The sequence below is a fragment of the Protopterus annectens genome, chromosome 14.part0 (genome assembly GCF_019279795.1).
Source record: "Protopterus annectens isolate FY-2018-M chromosome 14.part0, PAN1.0, whole genome shotgun sequence".
In the NCBI taxonomy this organism is placed as follows: Eukaryota; Metazoa; Chordata; order Ceratodontiformes; family Protopteridae; genus Protopterus; species Protopterus annectens.
Window position 1 is genome coordinate 811,950,278 of NC_056748.1, and position 26,544 is coordinate 811,976,821.

The 26,544-nt window shown below is 37.6% G+C and overlaps 1 protein-coding gene across 1 annotated transcript in view; it reads left to right on the plus strand.

Annotated features, from left to right (window-relative positions):
* LOC122789262 (RING finger protein 122-like) overlaps window positions 1-26,544 on the plus strand; it is a 317,323-nt gene that overhangs the window by 170,364 nt on the left and 120,415 nt on the right. Inside the window, exon 4 of the mRNA XM_044056559.1 lies at window positions 14,106-14,147. Coding sequence (XP_043912494.1) covers window positions 14,106-14,147 — 42 coding nt within the window. The remainder of the gene's footprint in view (window positions 1-14,105; window positions 14,148-26,544) is intronic.

Below are 26,544 nucleotides of genomic sequence, written 5' to 3' on the forward strand. Positions count from 1 at the left end.
GACATTCCTGGACTTTGAAAACAAAAACACTCTCTGCCAGCTATTCTACACTAGGTGTGTTAACATCCTTGATCTGGTCATCTCAAACATGTGAGAACACTGCCCTCCGCCAGTGTAAAATGTCTTCACTGGTCAGGATGGACCATACAGCTGTCTCCTTTAAAATAAAAATAAAACCCAGGACACCAGCTAACACTAGAGCTTCCAGATTATTATTCAAAGCAAACTTCCTACTATTAAGTGATACCTTGGCAAAATTTCAAGCCCCCTTCACCATAACTCTGATAACATTACTGCCTAAGCTGAACTGTTCACAGAAACCGTGTACAGTCATATGACAGTTGTACCCCTCCAGAATAAGCACAGTACAAACTCTAAAAATAAGTACCCTGGTGGAATTCTAGCATGAATAAATTATATAATAAAATAAATAAAATCATGAGAAAAATTAGGAAGTGCAATACCCATCAAGGTAAACACTCCCTCATCAATCTAAACAAGCAACTCAGAGGGCTAATCAATTCTACCAAGCCAAATTTGAGGTAAAAATAGCTTCACAGGCCAAGGACAACCCACAAGGCATTTTTAGCTATTTCTACAACCTCAGAAGCAATAAACAACAGTGTGCTGAACTAACTGAAAATTGGAGCCACCTATACTGAAATAGAAGATATAGCAAATCTACTAACCAATAAAGTTTAGCCCCCCCCCCCCCGACAGCCATCAGGAAATTCCCTCACCCATAACTTTTCCAACTATCAATAGGGAACAGATCCACAATGCACTCTCCAAGGCCATAAACACTGCATTGATGGGTCCCAATACTATTCCTGGATGCTTCCTTAATAACATGAAACATGACCTATCAGGACAACTAGAATCACTGTTTAACCACAGTCTAAGTTCATGCCAAGCAAATGGAGGACTGCAACTGTTATCCTATTTGCAAAAGGGTGAGCCCTCTATGGACCCAGGTAACTACAGATCCATAAGTCTGGCTAGTCTCATAAGCAAAGCCATGGAAATAATTCTCACGGAAATGATAAACAATGACATAGAAAACCTTCAGACACTGCATCCAAACCAGTCTGGTTTTATGAAGGGCGGGTCATGCCTATTCAGCATGGTGGACTTTTTAGAGACGGTCACTAAAGCAATGGACAACAGCAAAATGGTTCATACTGCTTACCTTGAGCTGGCCAAAGCATCTGACACAATACCCCACTCAGGCATTGTAGACAAACTCAGAAAATTGGTATAAACTCCTATTCCTGCCCCTCCTCCCAGATATCCAGCTGGCTTACAAATAGGACCTAGGAATTTAGAATAAAAGAATCGACCTCCACAAAGTGGCCAGTCACTAGTGCAGTCCCTCAAGTTTCGGTACTGGAGCCACTCCTTTTTGGCATCTATTTCCCTGAAGTCAAGGTTAATAATGTTAAGGACATGTGAATGACCAAGTCTGCAGACAATGGCAAACTAGGCTCAGTCACAGAATCTCCCAGTGACACAAAAACCTCCAGGAAGGTCTGATACAGGTCTAAAACTTAATGTTAAGAAATGCATAATAGTATCCTTTGGGAAGATGGCTGCCCATGGAAACTACCTTATTGATCAGGGATTTGGGAACACATATAGACAGTAACCTGGCCTTTGACCATCATGTGTCTATAGTATTAAGGAAATTGTTCTATATTGCACAAGTTATAAATATCATCTAGGTCAAAGGATATCAGTGTTCTACTGTACTAGGCCATTATCAGCCAAATCATTGAGCACAAATGTCCTCTTTGGTATTATCTGACCTGGTACCTATATGCAACAACTAGAGTGCCCATGGAGGTTCTTCACAAAAAGAATACATGTACTAAAAACATGCCTTACACAGACTGACTCAAAGCCCTATTCCTATACTTGGTCTCTTGCAGATTGCTGAGAGGTGATCTATGCCTGGCCTGCAAAGCATCCTCTAATCCCACTCTGATGGACCTGATGCACATCTGCAAAACAAATAGCATCAGAATTACCTGAGCTGGGGACCTAAACCTCATCTGCAACATAAACAGAACAAGTTGAAGAGACAGACAGCACAATGGTTAAGGTTTTCGCTTCCCACATACAAGGTACAATGTTCAGTCCTGACCTCTAGCAAATTCCTGTATGGATTTTGCATGTTCTCCATGTGTCTCTGTGGGGTTTCTCCCACCTTCCAAAAAGATGCTGAATGTTTCCATCTCAAACTCACCCCAAGAATCGAGTTGTGGGCATAAGCACATACACTAGATGAGTTGTATAGATCAACATAGGAGAACACGGAACACGGACTACGCACTATGTCAGGGCTAGCCACTCTGTTGTGTAAAATATGGCTCTAGGTGATTTGATTGAATGTCAACAAATGGGCATGGGTATTTACTGGTGATAAATGGGTTGAAGACCCAGCATACTCTGACCTATACCAGGACCCATGCTAACTGTGGCAGTGGCATTAGTCTGGCACTATGAAAAGACATGAGAGGTGTAGAAAAAGTGGGAGGCCTCGTCTGCTGGTGAAATAACACTACTCATCATTTTTTCACTTACGCGATGGGCTCTCACTTCTGGCTCCAAGCACCCGGGCATCTGGGCGTGACCCACTCCAGGGACAGTGTCAGTTGGGGAGCAGCTTGACTGGGGTGGTACACCTGTCAAAGAGTAATGCAGGTGTCCTAAGACGAACTCGGGGAGGACAGAAACCTCCCCTGGAGTAGAAGGGCAAAAGCTCGCTTGATCTTGATTTTCAGTATGAATAGAATACAGACTGTGAAAGCGGGGCCTCACAATCCTTCTGGTTTTTTGGGTTTTAGGCAGGAGGTGTCAGAAAAGTTACAACAGAGATAACTGGCTTGTGGCAGCCAAGAGTTCATAGCGATGTCGCTTCCTGATCTTTTGATGTCAGCTCTTCCTATCATTGTGAAGCAGAATTCACCAAGCATTGGATTGTTCACCCACTAACAGGGAATATGAGCTGGGTTTAGACCATTGTGAGACAGGTTAGTTTTACCCTACTGATGATGTGTAGTTGCGATAGTAATCCTGCTCAGTATGAGAGGAACCGAAGGTTCAGACATTTAGTGTATGTGCCCCTATTGGCCAGTATGTGCCTGCCATAAAGCCAAGCAGCTTTTGGTCAATAAGCTACTGCCTGGCTAATATCCATTTGGCCAGCTTAGGCTATGTGGGGGAGTTCTGTTGAGTGAAAATGGGACAATCAAGCTGACAAACATGAACTAAGAATTGCTACACTCAGTGTAGGTTTACTGACAGGATGGAGCTGGGAAGTGGATAACATAATGGTAAGGAGGAGGCTGGACATCCTGTGTATCCAGAAGACAAGATTGAAGGGTGGTGCAACAGCACCACTTGGTTTGGGATCCAGAGCCTTCTATTCAGGAGGAGGACAGCCTTGAAATGGTGCAGGAATTGCGGTGAGGCAGAGGCTTCAGAAGACAGTGAGGGATATTATCAAAATTATTGACAGGCTCATGGCAATCAGACTCCATTGTAAGGACGGGACACTATTCACAATCTCAGCCTGTGCCCCACAGCAGAGTTGTGATATTCATCAAAAAAGTGCATTCAGATAGCAGCTTCAGGACCTACTAGATAAAGCAAGACAATGCGAAATAGTGTTGATAATGGGTGACTCGAATGCACATACCTGGAAAGAAAGAACAGAATATGAAGGCTGCATGGGTCTACATGGGCAGAGCAACAGGAATAAAGAAGGAGAGGCCATTCCAGACTTCTGTCTGACAAATGGATTGATGGTGGCCAGCACATGGTCCAGCAAGAGAGACAATCACAAGATCACATACAAGAGTGGCCAACATGCAACTCAGGTAGACTTCCTCCTAGTAAGGAAAGGGCACTGGGGTAGAATTAGCAATTGTCATCCCCCAGTGAAACAGTTGGCCCACAACATAAACCAGTGGTTGCCACAGTCAGCTGCAAGCAGTGGTCAGAGAAGGCTGTAAGGTCAACAGAGACTAGGCTGAAGACCTGGAAGTTGATTGGAGAGAAAGTACAACAGTACAAGGAATTTCTGAGGGTTCTAACACCTCGAGGAAGAGGAAATAAGCGGAGTTGAAAAAGAAAGTCAGCATCTCAAAACAGCATGGGTGAGGCCTACAGACCAGATATGCTGCTGGGTCAGGTATGGAAACAACATATATAAGGAAAGCTGGTGCTGCAATGAAGAAGCAAAGGAAATCATCAAAAGAATGGAGTGCAAGAAAAGTGGAAGACAGAAAAGACAGACCAGGCTAGGAAGGAATACTGGTTGGCCAACAAAGACACTAAGATAGAAGTTCCAATAGCAAAGAATGAGGTATCCAATGCACTCTACCAGCTTCTGGAAACCAATTCAGTAGATGGCATAAAGAAACTGAATCAAGCTGCAAGGGTAAGACAGAAGGATAAAGAAGACAGTCAGATACCCTTCATAAGGGATGCCAGCGACAACCTGCTGACCAGTCCATAGGACATTAAAGCCAAATGGAAGGAGTATTTCCAGCAGTTTCTGAATAAAGAAAGCACCACAGAAACTGTACTGTCCCAGTCACAGCCTACAATGAAAGAAGAGGAATAGCCCACCATAGCAGAGGTAAGAACAGCACTAAGGGAAATGAAGTCAGAGAAAGCAAAAGGATCAGATGAGGTCACAGCAAATATGATAAAGCTGTAGGGTGAGATGGGGAGAAATGGCTGCTAAGGGCACTCAAAGCAGTATGGAAAGAAAAGTGAATCCCAGATGACTGGAACATAAGCATACTAAGCACCAGTGTTCAAGAGGTGACCTTCACAACTGTGGGCAGTACAGAGGTATCAAACTCCTGTCACACTGTATGAAAGTTCTGGAGATGGTGATTAATAAACAGATATGCCTAGTACAAGGTAAGACTGGAGATGAGCAGTTCTGGTTCAGATCAGGATGCAGCACAACTGACCCAATGTTTGCAGTGAGACAGATAGTTGAGAAGAAGCTAGAGATGAGGAAAGAGTCCATCTGAGCATTCCTAGGCTTGAAGAAAGCATGACAAGTTACCAAGAAAGCTGATTTGGGCAGTGCTGCAGTGGTTTGAGTCCCAGAAACGCTGGTAGAATTAGTGCAGTTTATGTACAAGGAATGATTCAAGCATGAACAGTGTTCAATCTTACAGAGGGGTTCCCAGTGGGAGTCGGTGTGCAGCAGGGTTCAACTTTGAGACCACTGCTGTTCATACTAGTTATGGACTTCATTAGCAAATGGGGGGGACAAATCAACAAAACTGCTGTATGCAGATGATGTAGCATTACAGGTAGATTCTGAACAAGAACTTCAGCAAAGCAAATGGGATAAAACTGAGTAAAAATAAGACAGGTGTAATGGCAGCAAATGGGGGAAATCAGAAGAATCTGAGAATTGGGATATAAGGAAAAATAGTGGAACAGGTTAACAGTTTCAGGTATCTGGGAGGGGGGGTTGATTAGAAGGGAAGTCTGAATGACAAGGCCCAAGATAAAATCAGTGGGGTTGCAGCCAACTGGCACAGTGTCACAAGTAATGTATGGCAGAAGAATGCCAAAGAAGTTGAAAAGTAAGGTGTACAAAACAGTGTGGCGACTGGCACCACTGTATGGTACAGAAACCTTGGCAGTAAAGGCAGAGCAATTGAGGAAGCTAGAGATGATGGAGATGAAGTACCTGAGATCAGTGGTAGGATGCACACTGTGGGACAAATGAAGACATGAAGACATAAGAGCAGAAGCCAAAGTAGTTCCAATTGCAAAAAAAAAAAAAGGTCAAAGAAAACATATTATGGTGGTTCAGGCACATATGCAGAAAAGCAGAAGACAATCTGGTGAAGATTACTTGAGACAGACATGAAGAAGGCAAGAGGAAATAAGTGCTTCCAGCAAAGAGGTAGATGGATTGTGGGATAGAAGACCTGTGACAGTCAGGCATGAGTGTTGAAGAAGGTAGGAACCTGGCAATGAATAGAGAGTGATAGTGATAGCAGACATGATACACCGATCCCATGAAGAAAATGAGGAAAAAAAGGGTTGTTGATGTTGGAGCAACAGATGTGTGTCTCATAGACGTTCCTTTCTCTGGCACAAGATTCCCATCCATGTGAAGCAGAGTTCTTCCCTAACCCAGTTCAACTGTAACTTGGACCAGAAGATGGAAAATCAGAAATTTAGTCCAGGTTTGGCAGCTATGTCCCTAGTAGACAGTGGCAGCCTACATATGCTTGACCTCCCATGCCCAAGCCTACATATACCCCTTAACATAACCCTAGGGTATCAAAACTTGCCATATACATTTGGGAAGAATGGCTAGGCTTAAAAATGTCCCCCTGGGGTTGTTAACCTAGTAATCACCTATAAACATATAAACTTTATTGGAATATCCACATACTACAAAACATGACTCATGATATTATTTTGCTATATGCTCATGTGTGAAATTCAAGAAAATTCACCCCACGGCTTTGCTCTCAAGGTGAGTTTCTTAAAATCTATTTCCCAAACTCAAAAGCTGTTAGGAATGTAGGTAACTGGAAACATGGATTTAGAAACTGTAATGAGTTGGCAGATTTTACAGAGTTCTCTGTCAGAAATAATTGGAGAACAAATGGAAGTAGCTAAGGAAATTACTCTTTTGAGCTGGGATACAATACAAGATCTGAATTTGCTAAGAGATAGTAAGGCCTTATTAAGTTTAATTCTAAAGGCTTCCAAAAAAAGCAATTACTAGAAAACAGAAATCAAGATCTGAGCCAAATGTATCTGAAGTATTGAATATTGTAAAAGAGATAAGGGAAGGAGCAAATTACACAGAAGTAAATGGAATCTGTGGGATCAATGCATGCAGAATAATGTTCAGGAGAAGGAGTGAGGTTTAAGGAAAGGTAAAAATTGAGCAATTTATGTAAACTTGGACTGAATGACAGTTAGAAAGAAAGAAAATAAGAAAACAAGCATATAATCCATAATGCTTGTAGACAAAAGCAAATGTTAATATGGTTTGTTTTCTTTTCTTTTAATGTATGTGTCCTTATGTCTTAACTGAAATTTAATAAAGGTGTTTAAAAACACTTTTAATTTGCATTTTCATTTCACAGGAGGGCTTGTGTCTTCTGTGATGACAATTTTGATGTATTCCCCACTATTTCACACTACAATGGTGTCCTTTTGCTGTACTGTTTCTGATGTGTTGGCAAGTTCTCAAAGTTAGTCCATCTGAAGGCCAGAACACTAATTTCTGAGGATGATACATTATAGATATAAAGTTGAGTTTAAGCCACATAGGTCAGCTCTTGTTCCAAGATCACTGCTATTTGAGACATCAAATGTGCATTGTCTGGTAAATCTCATGTATACCACCTACAGACAGATGACAACCAAAGATATTCATTTTAGCCTTCCTGCCAAAAGTGTACATCTGATCTATACTAAATACACAAAATATGATGGTGAAATGAAATGACTCCAAATACCCAAAGCAAAGAAAAATATTGAACTATCTGACATACCCATGAACTTTAAAAGGTCTAATATAATGGAAACTTTGATGACATTTTCTTTTCACTGCTGTATAATTTGACCTAAACCTCAGATTTTATGTTGTGTGTGTTCAGCTTTTGCTAACTTTTTTTTATTCCAGTGTCCATATGGCATTAAGATTTCTGAATTATACATCAAATAATGTCATCTTTCTTGGCTACAAAAATATAGCATAACAAAAATGTGCTAAAATTTATTGCCCAAACTGGCAAACACAAAGGTAACAAGCATAAAAAAAATCACAAGCCAGGGGAGGTGAACCAGAAGCACACTGGTTTAATGAGCACTTTTGTTCCAAACATAAAACAGGAACTTCAAATTAAACTTTCACTGTTCTTTTATAACATGTCCACTGCCACTATGTGGCCAAAAAGTTAATTACATGAATGTACAAATATCCTTTCAAACCACACATGTAAATAATACATTATAGCCAAATTTTAAAAATTGAGTCAAAACAGGATGAACGATCTGCACACCAAAAACATATTTTGTATAAAAAAAGTAATAAAAATGGCAAAAAAAACATAATTTACCTCTTTTAAGTGTTAAGCTGTTTATTGAAATCATATAATTTATGCCTGGTGGTTAAAAGCATTCAGTTCAATCTGCCAATGAAGCTCACTGGCTCCAAGCCTGGAGTAACAATTCCTCTTAAATCTGGGACTACCCTTTCCAAAACAAAAAATAAAAAATAAAACCTTTTTATTTTGCACATGATTCTTAGAGTGCTTGCACAAGTCGTTGGTCAAATCATTCTTTCTTACAGTATATAGATGTTGATAAATTCTTTTTCACAACATTTGCTCAGTTTTACTCACATAAAAACAAGGATAAGAGGAGCACTGCACCAAATATACTACCCCCTTGCCACTATAATCAAAATGACCACTGGGGCAATATTATGTGTATATCCTGCCATATTAATTTTCTCCATGTCTAAAATGAACTTACACTGGTTACAGGATCCACATCTGTACACAACCCTATTGACAATTTCCTTTATGTTTTTGTTAATCTCAAACAGTACTTTTATTTTTTTTTCCTTTTTCATAAGTAAACATTGGCACATGTCCAAGTTTACCAGTTAATCCATATGTACAACAAATGAAGGATCAATTCCTTGTCAAAAATCTCCTTAACATCCATGTTTTTCCAACACCATGGTTCTAGAAAAATCTTTTTCATCTTTCCTATGACTGGGAAAGTTAGATGTATTTCTAATCTAGCACAGATATTTTGTAAGCCCAACAACCATCACCTCTTTGTAGCAAATATCAAACAGAGCCAGTGAGTGCCCCCTGTCTAAAAACATTGTTTTTAAAAATTCACACTTTTCCAGAATCAGTACTCTTCTGAGACCAACATGGATAATCTTATCAGTTGCCCTTTCACAATGTTTTCTGCCATGGGGGTGAGAGCTGTTAAAATGAAGCAAACTATTTGAATAAGTTACCTTATGCCATATGGAGGATTTGAAGAAACCCACACCATAATTCTTGTACAACAAATCCAAAAAGATCATCTAGTCCTTATCCATCTCATTGACAAAACTGAAGAAGTCTGTAGTCTGGTTGATATAACATAGACATTCATTCAACATATAAGAGTTAGCAGTCCATAAAATAAAAAATGCCATTCGGGAATCTCAATTACTGTAAATTTGTAATTCCAAAACTTAGAGCCAAACACAAAGTTGCATTCCCTCCACCAAAGTGTAATGTTAGCAAAAATTGGTGCTGCCCCCCAATTTGTTTAAAATATTCATTCTCAAAATATACAGAATTATTTAACACAAGATCCATACATTCACAAATGATTCTAATGTAATTTTTACTTAGAATTGTGCTACATGTCAAGGCCTTGTAGAACTACTCCATTCCAATGTCATGTGATATTACCAGAATAAGTCTTTGACATCATTGATGACCATCGACTCATCAAGGTCAAACACAGTGGTAGAAATAGCTTGCAAAAAGTGCCAGGAGTCTTTTAAAATATGTTTTTTTCATCACTGAAGAAACCCTTAAGGTGAAAGTCTTCCATTTTAGCCATTAGCTTAGTCTTGGATCCTCCTGATGCTACAAGTGGCCACACAGGTGGACTGTCAACTGATTTATGAGTCCTGGGGATCCCAAAAAATGGATGGCACTATCAGATTCTCAACTTTCATGTATTCAACAAGCTCATTTATGAACCCCAATTCAAGAACTAAATCATTCAATCATAGTTCTATCTTGGAGTAGCTAATATTGACTTTATTCAGTGAATCTGTAACAAAAAAGTCACCATTGTTCAAGTAACAAAACATTTTTTGAATGTACATATAGGTATCCATAATGACCACCGCCCTCCCCCCCCCCCTTGTTGGGCTTCATAATATAAATGCACTTGTCCTAGGAAAGCTCTTTCAGAAGTTTATATTTATGGGGTGTCAGGTTGTAATACCTTCTCATATTGGTGACATCAAGACCCCTCAGATCATTCTCACACAGATTTTCAAACAATGCCACAAGTGGAGTCAATGGAGGGTTAAGAGTACTTTTACATACTAAGGCTGCTTGATGCACTCCATTGTTCCCTTTCAGAAGCAAACTCAAATATAGTTTCCTGGAATACAATTTAAGTTCTTTCAAAATATTAGTAACCCCCAACTTCTTAGGGGAAACAAAAGTGAACCTCTTGAACAACAATTTGTCATGTGCTGGGGTAATTTCCAAATGACTTTTTTGTTTGTCTTTCAGCTTCTCCCAGTTAGGGATCGCCACAGCGGAACTCCGGTCCGCTAATGATTGGCAGTAGATTTTCACAAATGCCGAGGTGCCAGCTCAACGTCCAAACTTCAATGAAGGCATGCCCATTTACACATGTCTTTCAAATGCCACCCAACCATGGGGAGGACATGCAGACTCCACACAGAAGGCACTCCCCGCACTCCAGCCGAGAATCGAACGGGAGAACCTCTTGCTGTGAGACAACAACACTACTGCTGCACCACCGCAGCATTCTAATTTCCAAATGACTACAGTTAAATATTTTGAAAGTACCAAATAAATGTTGCAGTGCCTTGTTGACTGGTGACTGCAGTGGATTAGGTAACTTGGCTCTAAGATCTGCCCCTTTTCCTTCCCCAAACTCTGCCATGATCCCTTGATGAGCACCTCCACTCCTGCTGAACTGTATCATTCCTTGCTGCTGATGAATCTGTCTTATTGTGGCTGGCCTATCTTTCCATTAAACAGAGGAATTTCCAGGGGGCGATGTGATGTAACCTTTTAGGCACATGCCTGGACTTAATACAGTCTTTGAAAAATACATCATCTAACTGTAAACTTTGGTATGATTTTTAACAGCTTCTTAAATTTTTGAATTTTTTCTTTGATGCCCAAATATTCAACTGGAGACAGATTTAATGCATGTGACTCCAAACTAAATGACTTCTTAAACCAAACATTAAGGTCTCTTGGGTCTTCATCATGCACCATGATAAGAGGAACACAGTCATTACCTGTTACAGTTTTGTTAGTCCCGTGTGAGTCCAAATGGGTTTCAGGTGACAGCACAACAACTTAGCTTTTTTCCTGGAATTCCCCAAGTCAGGGAACCCATGCTGAGATAAATCAAAATCCACATTCCTTCAATCCATAGGTGTATTCCCATCAACAGTATTCTTTCAAACATACAATCCATTTTATTGGAGCCCCACGTAAGCAGCCCCACAAGAACAAAAAGTTAAGATGATGAGTTTTCTGCTGCAGGAACACAATTACCTGCATTTCTTTCTTCATGTAAACCCTGCAATATCACCACTCCTTGGAACGAATGAACAAATAAAGTAATAACCAAATATATGCCCAATAGGCAAACAGAAAGGTAACAAGCATAAAAAAATTGCCAGCTAAGGGAGGTAAAGCCACAAGAACACTGGTTTAATGAGTACTTTCATTCCAAACATAAAAGTAGGCACTAAAATGAACTTCCACTGGTTGCAGGATCCTCATCTGTACATACCCCTATTGACAGTTTCCTTAACATTTTTGTTAATTTCAAACAAGACTTAATTTTTTCCCTTTTTCATAAGTAAACCTCGGCACATTGCCAAGTTTACCTGTTAACCCATAAAAAGGGAGAAAAAAGTCTTGTTTGAAATTAATAAAGACATAAAGGAAATTGTTAATAGGGGTATGTACACATGTAGATCCTGCAACCAGTGGAAGTTCATTTTAGACATGGAGAACATTAATGTGGCAGAATATCCACACAGTATTGTCCCCAATGGTCATTTTGATTGTCATGTCAAGGGGATAGTATATTTGGTGCAATGCTCCTCTTGTCCTTGTTTTTATGTGGGTAAGACTGAGCAAATGTTGACAAAAAGAATTTATCATCTATATACTGTGAAAAAGGCTGACTTGACCAACGATTTGTACAAGCACTCTAAGGATTGTGTGCAATCTAATTTTTTTTATTTTTTGTTTTGGAAAAGGTAGTCCCAGATTCATCTGGGAAGGAACCTACATGCCAGGCTTGAAGCCAAAGAACCTCATTGGAAAACTGAAGTAAATGCCTTTAAGAGCTCCAGACATAAATGATAAAGTTTCAGTAAATAGCCTGTTAACACTTAAAAGGGCAAAATTATGATTTTTTCTTACTTTGTTTATACAAAAACACATTTTTTGGTGTGCAGATAATTTAACATGTTTTAACTGAATATTTAAAATTTGGCAATAATGTAATTAATGTGTTGTCTGGTTTAAAAGGAAATATTTATGCATTCATGTAATTAACTTTTTGGCCACATAGTGGCACTGGACAAGTTTATAAATGAAGAAATGGTGAGTTGTTGTTGTGTCTTTCGGCTTTTCCCGGTTAGGGGTCACCACAGCAGAGCTCGGGTCCGCTAATGATTGGCAGTAGATTTTTACATGCCGAGTTGCCGGCCCTGACGCACAACCTTCAACGAAGGTATGCCCATTCACGCATGTCTCCGCACAGAAGACACTCTAGCTGAGAATCGAACAGGACAACATCTTACTGTGAGGCGACAACGGTACCGCAGCTCCACCACCACAGTTAATCTGATAATGTTCCTGTTTTACATTAAGAACAAAAGCGCTCACCATACCTCTCAGCCTCTTAGAGCAAGAAATCTAGACAAAGCCATAAATAAAAGTGGGGCAAAGGACCAAAAGTAGGGACAAATTTTAAATATTGTTCTTACAAACTTAGAAAGGTGATAGAATAACAGGTTTTGCATTAGCATAATTTTCTGAAGGGCATGAAGTCTGAAACTCAAATGTCTGTCATTTTCTAACTTCAATCTTTAATGATTTGCCACAAAACCACAATTTTATGAAAAACAGACCAGAAATGTGAGGCAAAAATCTGGACATTCTGTAAAAATGTGTACAGTTGACAGGTATAGTTCTCATTTAAACCTGTGTTCTTGTTGCTTTACTTCCCTTGGCTGGTGATTTTTTTTTTTTTTATGATAAAATATATTGCTTAAATGTATCTTCATTTCAATACAAATGTAAATAGACGACATCATAGTACCCAGAAAAAAAGTAGCAGAACAAAAGGAAGGTATAACTGTTTCATATGGCTTACTGGAAGCAGGATATTACAATACTGAATTAGAAATGGAAAGTAGCAAATTTCTGGTATGTACCACAGAATGCATTAGAGCTTCAGTAAATCATCCTTCAAATAAGTATACAAGTTTAATCTAAGATCATATATTTCAGTTTTCATTTTCTTATCTTGACCTCCCAGTACTGTTTTTAATCAAATTTGAATTTCTAATTGCTTCATGAGTAATGGACTGTTTACTTAACTAAAGCAAAGGGCAGGCTTAGCAGTAAATTCTCAAAGGACAATCTGGTTCCAGCTACAATAAGAAAAATAATTATGTCTTGACTTGTGGGCAAAATATACTTAATTATTATTAGCAAAAGGACATGCATGCAATGGGCCTCTCAATCTCCTTCATCTTCTATTGGTTGCTGAGTAAAAGCTGTTAGGCCACCAGCTCTGAATGAAATATATACAAGAAAACATCCTCATATTCACTGTTATTTTTATTGTATGCTTTCTGTAACTCCCAGGTCATACTTAAAGACAGATGCTTACATCATTAACTGCATTTACTTAAAACATGCTGTATGAATGGAAAACAGACAACTAATCAAGTGCAAAAGTAATTTTCTCAGCACTTTTCCTGTAGTACACAAAGCTGCCAACTGAATAAAGCTGTGCCGCGAGTATTAGTAAGCCTAATGGAACTGAAACGAGAAAACAGAGGTCCATAGTTGTAAAGTTCCCCACACATATTTTACTTCTGTTTTCCTTTATGTTTTGTTTCTGAAAACTGCACAGAAGTTATATATGAACAGTCAAACAATAATATCAATACAGTAAAAACAAGAAAGAAAGTTTAGCAGCAAGTATCGTATGGAATATGACTAATTTGTATCAAACATCATTTTTTATCATTGGTTCTGTTTCTCCCTCAGGTTGTTTTAAAACATAAAGAAAAGAAGTCCAGCCTTCTAGGGGTAAGTACTAATTTAAAGTTCTTTATTTTGCTTCAGTGACAAAATGCAAGCCATAATTTCTTGGTTTAGATTCTGTTTCTTCTTACTGGGCCCAGCCCTACTACTCTTTGGGGAAGTGTCTTCATGTGAGTCGTTTGCACTGCAGTTAATACAGCACATAAATTTAGCTTTTCTATTAAAAGTAAATAACTGAAGGACCACTGTAGGCTTCAAGCACACATGTTGCCACAAGACAGGACTACAGGCAATGACAAATATTTTGATCTGAAAATAATGCTTGGAGTGCAGTGACCCTTTACTGCTGCAGACCACCTTGGTGTAATACTGTAGTAAAATAATAACCCTGTCATGTCTTACAGGTTCAGAGCAGGGACAGCAGTCTAATTTCTTTGGTGGGAGATGCTTCACATATTCCATACACAAACACACACACAAATATATATGCAGACAGTATCTGGCAATAGAACTTGTCATGTCAATGAACTAGTACCATGAATTCTAGTTAATGGTGCCATGGTAGGACACTCATCTGTTACAACCTTGTAGCATTTGCTCACTGCCCCCTGCAGCAAACATTCTCATATAATGTCTGCTTGACACAATATGGTGTTTTTATATATATATATATATATATATATATATATGTATATAAAATGCACATATGAAATATACAATAATATGAATAAAAATATGTGTCTTAACTGAATACAGAAGATAAGCCCCAAACCTATTATTCACAGTAATTTGGATTCAATTCCTGGACTAGTTATACTGCTTTCCTTTAGATTACAAAAAAAAATGTAGAATGTGTGTAAAATTTCAGAGGTCACATCATGAGGTACGCTAAAGAAATGGTAAGAGTGTAAACTGCAAAATAAAACATCAAGAACTGCCAAAGGATGATGGGAATATTACTTATAGGTGGGGACTGGAATTTGATTTGCAGTAGTAAATTTTGTCTGGGGGTCTAGAAGGGAAACTATAACAAGAGAGAGAGTAGATATTTGAACAAATTTATGAAAATATTTGGTAAGGAAGATGTGAATTTGGTAGTATGAGTCGAGGGAATTTACATATTTCCTAGGTACAAAAACTGGGCTAGCTAGACAGAAATTATATTTCACAGAAACATGCATTTAACTGAACATTTTGATGCACATCCAATAACTATTTCAGATAAATAAAAATGCAGAGAAATTAAATAAAAATGAGACACTTGTGCTTCTCCACCTATCTGTTAAACAGATAGGAATTTAGGAAATGGGTAGTGGAAATTATTTGAGAGTTATTAGGGGAGATAAAAATGATTTCTCAAAATACAGCTAGGGAGTGGGATAAAATTAAAATGGAGTTTAAAAATAGGGTGGAAATAAAAGAAAATGAGATATGGTTAAGAAGTAAAAATAATTATTTGGAGGGACTGAAAGAAATATTGCAGAATAGGAAGAATCTTACAGAACAAGAAGTGTCACAACTAGAGACTGTTAAAAAAAAGGGGGGGGGGTTACCTCAGCAATATGCATGATTTTAGAAAGATTGCTGTTAAGCAACTGTTTTTTTTTTTTTTTTATAATAACTCCAGAGCACTAAAGCTTTTAGCATAACCACTAGGGCAACAGAAAGTAGAGGGGGTTGTTTCCAAGCTTACGGACACTGTAACTAGGAAAATAATCAAATATCCTGTAGAGGTACTAGAAATATTTCAGAAATTGTATGAAAATCTGTATAAAACAGAAATATAAAAAAATGAGAAAAAAGTACAAATGGAAATGTTTATGGAAGAATTAATTTTGCCAATGTTAAAGGTAGATGTGGCTCAATTACTAACAGGATAGGAGGAGATGAGATAAAAATGGTGATGCAAACTAATATATAGGAAAATATCCAGAAATAAATGATATTCTTGTGGAAGTTTGCAAGCTAGGAGGTAAGAAAGTGATACAAATCTGTAACATTTTTAACAGTACTTTAAAAAGAGGAGGATAAACACCAACATCCTGGAAGAAAGCGGTGGTAGCTGTAATATCTAAAAATAGTAAAGACCCATCAGATCCAGCTTCGTATAGGCTCATTTTGATTCTAAAACATGATTGTAAAATGTTTATTTATATAATAGTTAAAAGAATAGTAAAGGTGATGCCAAAATTGATAGACATGAATCAATGTAGTTTTGTGGAGGAGAGTCAAGTGGGAAAAGTTGATCCTTCCAACAGAACAAGGTGGTTTGGGATTACCTGATTTAAAGAGGTATTTCAGAGCTACACAGTTAAGGTTCCTATATACAGCACAGGCAGAAAGCTATAATTCAAAATGGAAAGGAATAATGATGAAATGGGAGAAGCTCAAGAAACATTGCAGATCGTTAAGGAGATTAACAATAATCATACATAATATTGTGTTCTTAAAGTAGCAGAAAGTATTCTAAGAACTAAGCCAACAAAGGAATGGAGAAGAGAGATTCTGTCAATAAGGATGACTGCAATTAGGGGTACACAGAATATGCACAAAGGGGCTGGAATTTACTGGTGAAAACTGGCATTTACCCTGAAATGTGAAAATCCCTATTATGTCGGCCATTTCTTTGTTTCCAAAAATAATTTTCCAGTTGTCTTTTAAAATGTGCTTAATAAGGGTCATGTCTGAAGTGAAGGGAACTGGGAACACCCCTCCTCCATATCTTGAAACTAATGAACTGTTATTAACTTCTAAAGTGTTGTCATTTATTTTAATAATTTCAGCTGTACTTTTATGTAATGGGAGCAAATAATTAGAAAGGGTAGGTAATAGAATGGGAACAGCCCAAGAATGTATTTGTAGTGTAGGCTAGTGATTCCCTTCCTTATGAAGGACTGATATTAGAGTATAGGCTCCTAAGCAAAAGACGAGTACTGGTGTAGAGTTTTTAGTAGAATCTAGAACAGAAGGTGCTGTTTAAAAAGGGATAATTATTAGGGCATATACAATATTGCATTATAACCATAGGAATCAATCAGTGGAGGTTAGAAAACATTAGGAAGAGAGACTGGATAAGCAACACTCAAAGAAACAATGGAAAGATCTATGTATGGTTCCCAAATATGCAACACAGTCTAAAATATTTAGGATCTTTGTTTGAAAGTGTTTGCATAGGTATTTTTATACTCCAAGCAGACTCCAAATAATTTTTCTTCGGGTAGGTTGCAAATGATGCAGGTGTGACAGGGAAGAAATAGGTATTTGTAAGCATATTTTTTGGGGAGTGTAATGAGTTGGCAGACTTTCAAAATTCCCTGCAGATAACTCTGTCAGAAATATTGGAACAGCAAGCTGGTGTAACTAAGGAAATGGTTTATTGAGCTGTGATACAGAATCGGAATTGCCTAGACATAGTAAGGCCTTGATTAGTTTAATTCTGGTGGTTGCCAAAAAACAATTGCTAAAAAATAGAAATCAGAGTCTAAATCAACTGTACTAGGAGTAGTGAATATAGTAACAGAGTGAAAAAACAGGCAGTGTGATCTTAATAAAAGGGTAGGAGCAAATTACATACAAAAAAAAAATTGGAATTGTGGGAACAATACATGCAGAATAATGTTTTGGAGGAAGAATGAGGTTTAAGGGAAGGCAGGAATTAAATGGGCTATGTAATGTTTGATTGACAATGACTGTATAGGTTATAAGTGATGTATAATGTCTGCAACTGAAAATATGCCAGTATGATTTGTTTCCATTTATATTAATGTATGATTGCCTGCATCATAAGTGGTAATTCAATATAGATGTTTTTTGTTTAAAAAAAAAAGAATGCAGGAGCATAGCACTGCTAACTATCAACAGTTCTGGTCTAAGCCTTCAGTTATGTTGTTTTAAGAACCCAGCTCATAAACTATATGTAGTTGCTGTATGATTCCATCTAAAAGGGAGACTTCACAGTTACAAGGTACAATAACTTTTAGACCTCTTAAAGAAACACCAATGTCTAAACAAACAAATTATTCTACTGTATGACTGCACACTGGAGACTCCAAGTTAATTTTTTAGCACATTTGTCCTTTATTTAATCAGAACTTCATCAGAAAATACACCATAACCATTTTTGCAAGATTTAAAACCCAAACCATTCAATCATGCAATAAATACTACTTAAATCACTCGCAAACTTAAAAACACAGTGCAATAAATACTAGCAACATTTTAATTACTGTCCATAAATACACTTGTGTTAAATAGGTTCATAACATAAAAAACTATACTTTTTCAGCTAATAAAAAGCATTTTAAATTTATAAATTCATTCAGTCACAGTCTTGCCAGCTGCTAACCTTATTTACCACTCAACTTCACAACATTCTAAAAGTACATTGAAATTCCCTGCAAACTCACTGATATCCACTTTATCTAATACAAAAAAATGAAAACTTCTTAAAATCAGGACATATGTTTGCATGCTTGGCTAAAGAATTATTACAATCTTTGTTCTTGATCACTGTGATGTGCTCATAGATCCTTCTTGCCAACTTTCTGATACTTTTACCATTGTAAAATCTAGAGTACAAATCACAGGTAGCCAAATAAACAACTCCATAGGAACTGCAATTAAATTTGTCCCTAGCTGTGATAACTTTAACAGCTTTTAAATAAATACTCAAGGAATTCATAAAGTATCTGTAGTATTTGCACTTCCCACATTTGAATGTACCCCAATTGCCTCTACAACTCAAAACTGAAACAGTAGTTTTTTCTAAAAAAAAATGTTGACGTTCACACTCTTCTTGTAAAGGAATGATGATTACCTCCCTATGATGTTGGCCATTTCTTTGTTTCCAAGAATAATTTTCCAGTTGTCTTTTAAAATGTTCTTAATAAGGGTCATGTCTGAAGTGAAAGGAAGTGGGAACACACCTCCTCCATATCTTGAAACTAATGAACTATTGTTAACTTCTAAAGTGTTGTCATTTATTTTAATGTCAGCTGTACTTTTATGTAAAGCTGTCTTTGCTTTATCCTGTCTCAGTATAATCACTTATTGGATAATATCAGAAATCAGGCTCACTTCATATCCTCTGTTAAAGAAAAGTGTATTGAGATGTTCTGCTCCGAAGAAAAATGTCTAATCTCCACTGGTCAACCTACTAAGTCTAATGAACAGACCTTGTATTACAGCCTTTTTTTATATGGAAGGGGGTATTGACTTTTCCTATGCAACTAAGTATTAACAAAAGTTTTTTTTCTAAAAACCTTACTTGTGAGTGTACCACTGCTTTCTTCCAAGGAAATTGAAATATCTAAAAAATTAATGCGTTTGCCAATGTCACTGACTGTAAATTTCAAGAAAGATGTAATCACATTCAGATCATCAAAAAGATGAACATATTCATCTCTTGACCCTTTCCAAAAGATGAATAAATCATCAGTGGAGTGTCTAAAAAAATAACTCTGTCAAATAACTTGTGGGGCTTGAAGAAAAACTCTGTTCCTACCTTGCCATCACTAGATTAACAAAAACAGGAGCTCCCCTGGCTCCCATTGCTATTCCTGTTCTTTGCATATAATATTTACCCTGAAATGTGAAAACATATTATCTAACACAACCTCCAAAAGAACAAAAACCGTGTTGATTAGTTCATTCTCAAATCTGGTGACCTTAGTTAAATAATCTCTCATAAACTTAATACCTATAGCTTGGTCAATACTGGTATACAGAGACACCACATCTATGGAAACAAACAAAAACTGTTTGTGTTCCTACCTTTTACATTACTTAACAATTCAAGAAGGTGCCAGGAGTACTTTAGATAAAATTCTGACTTTTTTACTATAAGGTTGAGTAGATAACCTAAAAATATTGAAATCGGTTCAGTTTTATAATGATCTGCCGCAACAACAGGTCTGAAGGGATGTCTTTCTCTATTTTATGGATCTTGGGGATGCCAAACAACCTGGCCATTTTTGGTTGATCAACCTTTAAAAAGGTATACAGGTTGTGGTCAATATCCCTTGACATAATGAATCAAACAAAATAGTGTCAATATTGGAAAGTTTCCTGTTGATGGCTTTTACTTCTGTCTCTTCATAGCATGTTTTGTCAGCTAAAAATCACTGATAGCTTTCACATAATCACTAGAATTCCTGACCACAACCCTCCCACCTTTGTCAGCTCTCATAACCTGAATTTCTTTATTATCAAACAACTTTTTAAGACCCATTTTTTTCATGAGATAAATTGTAAAATCCTGGCTTAGAACCCAAGTTCTTTCTGAAATCTTCTTCATATATATCATGAAACACTTGTAATGTACTGTGAGGAGTGGGGTTAAAAGTATTTCTAACTGAAACAGTAAAAAAATGCAGAGATTCTGAAGCTTATTCTACAGCAACAGTTATTTTCTAAAAGGAAAAAGTTTTCCTCATAGTAACTTTCATGAAGGACAGATCAGGAATAATAACCCGACTGATTTTCATTTTAATTATAACAGTGCTAATATGTTGCAACACAGTACGAGTGAACAAGGGAAGGCTTCAACATCTAAAGACAAGAATGAGCAATCTCCAATTTTATCACAAGCACCTTTTGTTTTAAATCCCCCAAAACTTACAAGGACTCTACAATGGCCTTCCAAAGGGAAGGGCTGAGGAATGGGGAAAGTAAGAGGAAAAAAGCAGAACTGACTGGTTTCAATGATATTATAAATTTAAGTGACATTACATTAAGTATTTACCATGAATCTGTCCTTTCAAAAGGGCTTTGATTTATTCCCACACAGTCAGCAAATGTTGCCAAGGTTTTAGTAGACTTAAAATTGTATAATCAGAAATTGAATTTAATTTTTTTACTGCACTACATTCCTCACTTTGAAAGTAAGAAAAAATATCAGTTAGAAGTACTTTTAACCCTACTCTTCACAGTATATTACAAGTGTTTCATGATGTCTGTGAAGATTTCAGAAAGAACTTGGGTTCTAAGCCAAGATTTTACAATTTATCGCATGATGCAAAGCAGTTGTCTGGTAATAAAGAAATTCAGGTTATGAGAGCAGACAAAGGTATTGTGGTTGTGGTCATGAGTTCTCGTGGTTATGTGAAAGCTATTGGTGGTTTTAGCTGACAAAACATGCTATGAAGAGACAGAAGTAAAGGTCATCAACAGGAAATTTTCCAACACTGAGACTATTTTATTTGACCTATTATGTCAAGGAGATATTGACCAAAACCTGCATATCTTTTTAAAGGTTGATCAACCAAAAATGGCCAGGTTATTTGGCATCCCAAGATCCATAAAAATAGAGAAAGACAGCCATTCAGACCTGTTGTTGTAGCAGATCATTATAAAACCAAACACATTTTAATATTTTTAGATTGTCTACTAAACTGCATAGTATAAAAGTCAAAAATAGGTATTGAATTTAGAATATTTAAGCTCACCACATTTAAGAATGAGCTAATCAACACTGTTTATATTCTTTTGGTGGTTGTGTTAGATAATCTTTTCACATATCAGGGTAAATATTATAAGCAAAGAACAGGAGTAGCTATGGGAGCCAGGGTAGCTTCTGTTTTTGCCAATCTAGTGTTGGCATAGTGGGAAAAGTCTTTTCAAGCCCCACAAGTTATTTGACAAGAATTACTTTTTATAGACACTTCATTGATGATTTGTTAGTTTTTTGGAAAGGGTCAAGAGATGATTTTTTGCATCTTTCTGATGATTTGATTGTGAGTACATCTTTCTTGAAATTTACAGTCAGTGACATTGGCAAAGGTGTTAAATTGAATTATCAGCAGGTTACGCAGACTAACATACTGTACACCTACATATTCAAATACTGAAAGGTTGATTGAAACAAGCCGACCAAACACTACTGTTGAGATTATAACATTTTCTTTATAACACAGATTACTCTGATATGCTGCACTTCCTCAGGTGACTCAGATTGCAAATGTCTACCAGATAGTTAACACAGTCACTTTTACCTAGTTTCAAACTTCATCCCTGATGAAACACTCTTTTCCTGTATTGAAGCATTCTTTGTCTGCATCCTTATCTCATCCAGAAAACCAGTTCTCGGCAGGCTGAAATGTTCTCTCATTGATAGGATAATCTAACTTTTTCTGCTGTGTTAGCCATTTCCCTTTAGCAGGTTTATTCACTTGAACATCTGTGTACATTCAATTGTTTATGATATTTCAACAAGCCTCTGTTATCAATGCCATTTGTTACAAAAACATTCAGAAGTATAATACTTTTTGTTTCAGACAAGCACATTCTGTTAAGCTAATCATATTTGTTTACTGCATATTTCTTTTCTGTACTTGCAGATGCTGTGATCTAAAAATATCACACTGTTACTATGATAGAAAGCACTTTTACTAAATCTCTGTTACTGTGAAGGAAAAACAGTTTGACCAAATTATATATATTTTTTTCTATCAAAGACGTGTTATTACTATGAGGGAAACCATTCTATCAAAAGGCATTAACTTTTTAGATCTTTCATTTCCTTGAGCAAAAGCAGTGGTAAGCTTACAAGTAAGATTTTTAGAAAAGAAACATTTAATGAATATTTGCATAGGAAAAGCCAATACCCCTTCCATAAAAAAGGTTGTAATAAAAGGTCAGTTCATTAGACTTAGTAGGTTGACCAGTGAAGATTAGACATTTTTCTTGGAAGCAGAACATCTCAAGGCACTATTCCTTAACAGAGGATATGAAATGAGCCTGCTTTCTTATATTATCCAAGAAGTGATTATACTGAGACAGGATAAAGCAAAGACAATTTAACATAAAAGTACAGCTGACATTATTAAAATAAATAACACTTTAGAAGTTAACAACAGTTCATTAGTTTCAAGATATGGAGGAGGGGTGTTCTCACTTCCCATCACTTCAGACATGACCTTTATTAAGAACATTTTAAAAGACAACTGGAAAATGATTCTTGGAAACAAAGAAATGGCCAGCATCATAGGGAAGCAACCATCATTCACTTATAAGAAAATTGTGAATGCCAAATCTTTTTTAGAAAAAAAAACTAGTGTTTCAGTTTTGAGTTGTAGAGGTAATTGGGGTAAATTCAAATGTGGGAAGTGCAAGTACTGCAGATACCTTTATGATTCTTTGAGTATTTATTTAAAAGCTGTTAAAAGTTATCACAGCTAGGGACAGATTTAATTGCAGTTCCTCAGGAGCTGTTTATTTGGCTACATGTGAGTCATGCTCTAGTTTTTACATTGGTAAAACTATCAGAAGGTTGGCAAGAAAGATCTATGAGCACACCACAGTGATCAGGAACAAAGATTTTAATAATTATTTAGCCAAACATGCAAACATATGTCCTGATTTTAAGAAGTTTTCATTTTTTTTTGTATTAGAGTGGATATCAGTGAGTTTTGTAGGGAATTTCAATATACTTTTAGAATGTTGTGAAGCTGAGTGGCAAATAAGGTTAGCAGCTGACAAAAGACCGGGACTGAATGAGTCTATCAGTTTAAATTTATTAGCTCAAAAAATATATATTTTTTGTGTTAGGAACCTATTTACCACAAATGTATTTATAGACAGTAAATAAAATGTTGCTAGTATTTGTTGCACTTTGTTTTTATGTTTGCGAGTGATTTAATTAGTATTTATTGTCGATTGGTGTTTTATGTCACATGACTGAATGCTTTGGGTTGTAAATCTTACATGAATGGTTATGGTGTATTTCCAATGAAGTTCTGAAAATAAAGGACAAAAGCACTAAAAAGTTAATTCGGACCCACCGGTGTGCAGTCATTCAGTAGAATAATTTGTTTGTTTAGTGCACTGGTGTTTCTAAGCTGCAGAGTGTTTTATTTAAGAAACAATGTCTGTTTCATAGCTATTTATATTCATGAGCTGGCACAAAGTTATTATTTTGCTGGAAAGTAAGCATCAAAATAAAAACTAGCAAAATTATAACTTACAATTCATTAAAGTGAATTCAAATATCATAATGCTGGCAGCTATGATGAGTTTTGGTCTGTATCTTTGGTGCATTAACTGAAACTATGGGCCCATATCATAAAGAATGGTACTGTCACTGTGTGATCTATTCTGTAGTTTATTTTTCAGCTGATGTGCAAAATTACCATTATTAATAGATAAGAGAAAGGACAAGTGGCACAGTGGTTAAGGTATATGCCTTTTAACCACAAGGTGCAAGGTTTGATTCTCACCATGGGAAAGAGCTTTAGACTCTGGAATAGACTGCCCATACATGTCAAGCAGAGCACCTCTTTGGCCGTCTTCAAAAGGATCCTTGATGATTGGATGGGAGATAGGAAATCCACCCCAGGGATCACGTCAGTCGCCCTGCTAGACAGGGGTCCAGGGAAGTAAATACTGTGGGAAGAAACAGCCAGGGAATTGTTATGGCTAGTTTTGTATAGGCCCTAAGCTGATAGCCTAGTGCCAACCTATGAACCTATGCAATGGTAATGCTGCATTAATTTGGATGAGCTTACTGATGGTGTTCTGTATGTCAAAGTTAAATATTATAATCTGAGAATGCAGAATAATGTCACCCTTGGCACAGAGGGATAAAGCCTCGTCTAACACCCAAACCTGCTGTGTATGACTAGTTGATTGGGTAGATGGAAACCCAATGATAGGCTGTGGGAATAGTGACAAGGTTTACAGCAGTTTGTCTTTCTCAGATCAAAGGTGTGAAAGTATACAGGGCACAACAGATTTAGTACTCCCCTCGCAGTGGAAATCAAAGAATGGTGGTCTTCTTCTTCGCTTTCGGCTGTTCCCGTTAGGGGTCGCCACAGCGGATCATCTGTTTCCATTTCTTCCTGTCATCTGCATATTGCTGTGTCACACCAACCACCTGCATATCCTCTCTCACCACATCCATAAACCTTATCTTAGGCCTTCCTCTTTTCCTCTTACCTGGCAGCTCCATCCTTAGCATCCTTTTCCCAATATACTCAGCATCCCTCCTCAGCACATGTCCAAACCAATACAATCTTGCTCTCTGACTTTGTCTCCAAACCATCCAACCTGAGCTGACCCTCTGATTCCTAATCCTGTCCATCCTTGTCACACCCAGTGCAAATTTGAACATCTTTAACTCTGCCACTTCCAGATCTGACTCCTGCCTTTTTGTCAATGCTACCGTCTCCAACCCATACAACATATCTGGTCTCACTACCCTCTTGTAGACCTTCTCTTTCACTCTTACTGGTATCCATCTGTCACAAATCACTCCTGACACTCTTCTCCACCCATTCCACCCTGCCTGTACTCTCTTCTTCACCTCTCTTCCACACTTTCCATTACTCTGAACTGTTGATCCCAAGTACTTAAACTCATCCACCTTTGCCAACTCTACTCCCTGCATCCTCACCATTCCTCTATCCTCCCTCTCATTCACACACACATATTCTGTCTTAGTCCTGCTGACCTTCATTCATCTCCTCTCTAGAGCATATCTCCACCTCTTCAGGGTCTCCTCCACCTGGTCCCTACTCTCACTACAGATCACAATGTCATCTGCAAACATCATAGTCCATGGAGCCTCCTGTCTGATCTCATCTGTCAACCTGTCCATCACCATTGCAAATAAGAAAGGGCTTAGAGCTGATCCTTGATGTAATCCCACCTCCACCTTAAATGCATCTGTCACACCCACTGCAGACTTCACCACTGTCACACTACCCTCGTACATATCCTGTACCACTCTTACATACTTCTCTGCCACTCCTGACTTCCTCGTACAATACCACAACTCCTCTCTAGGTACCCTATCATATGCTTTCTCCAAGTCCACAAAGACACAATGCAACTCCTTCTGACCTTCTCTATATTTCTCCATCGTCACTCTCAGAGCAAACATCACATCTGTAGTGCTCCTTCCCGGCATAAAACCATACTGCTGTTCACTAATCATCACCTCCCTTCTTAACCTAGCTTCTACCACTCTTTCCCATAACTTGAAGCTGTGACTGATCAGTTTTATCCCTCTGTAGTTACTACAGTTCTGCACATCAACCTTTTTTTTAAAAATAGGTACCAAAACACTTTTTCTCCACTCCTCAGGCATCCTCTGACTTTCCAAGATTTCATTAAACAATCTGGTTAAAAACTCCACTGCCATTTCTCCTAAGCACCTCCATGCTTCCACTGGTATGTCATCTAGACCAACAGCCTTTCCATTCTTCATCCTCTTTATAGCTGTCTGTACTCCCTCCTTGCTAATCTGTTTCACTTCCTGATTCACTATCCCCACATCATCCAAGCTTCTCTCTCTCTCATTCTCTTCAAGTACTCTTTCTATCTGCTCAACACACTCTCCTTGCTTGTGAGCACATTTCCCTCACTATCCTTTATCACCCTTACCTGCTGCACATCTTTCCCAGCTTGGTCCCTCTGTCTAGCCAATTGGTACAGGTCCTTTTCT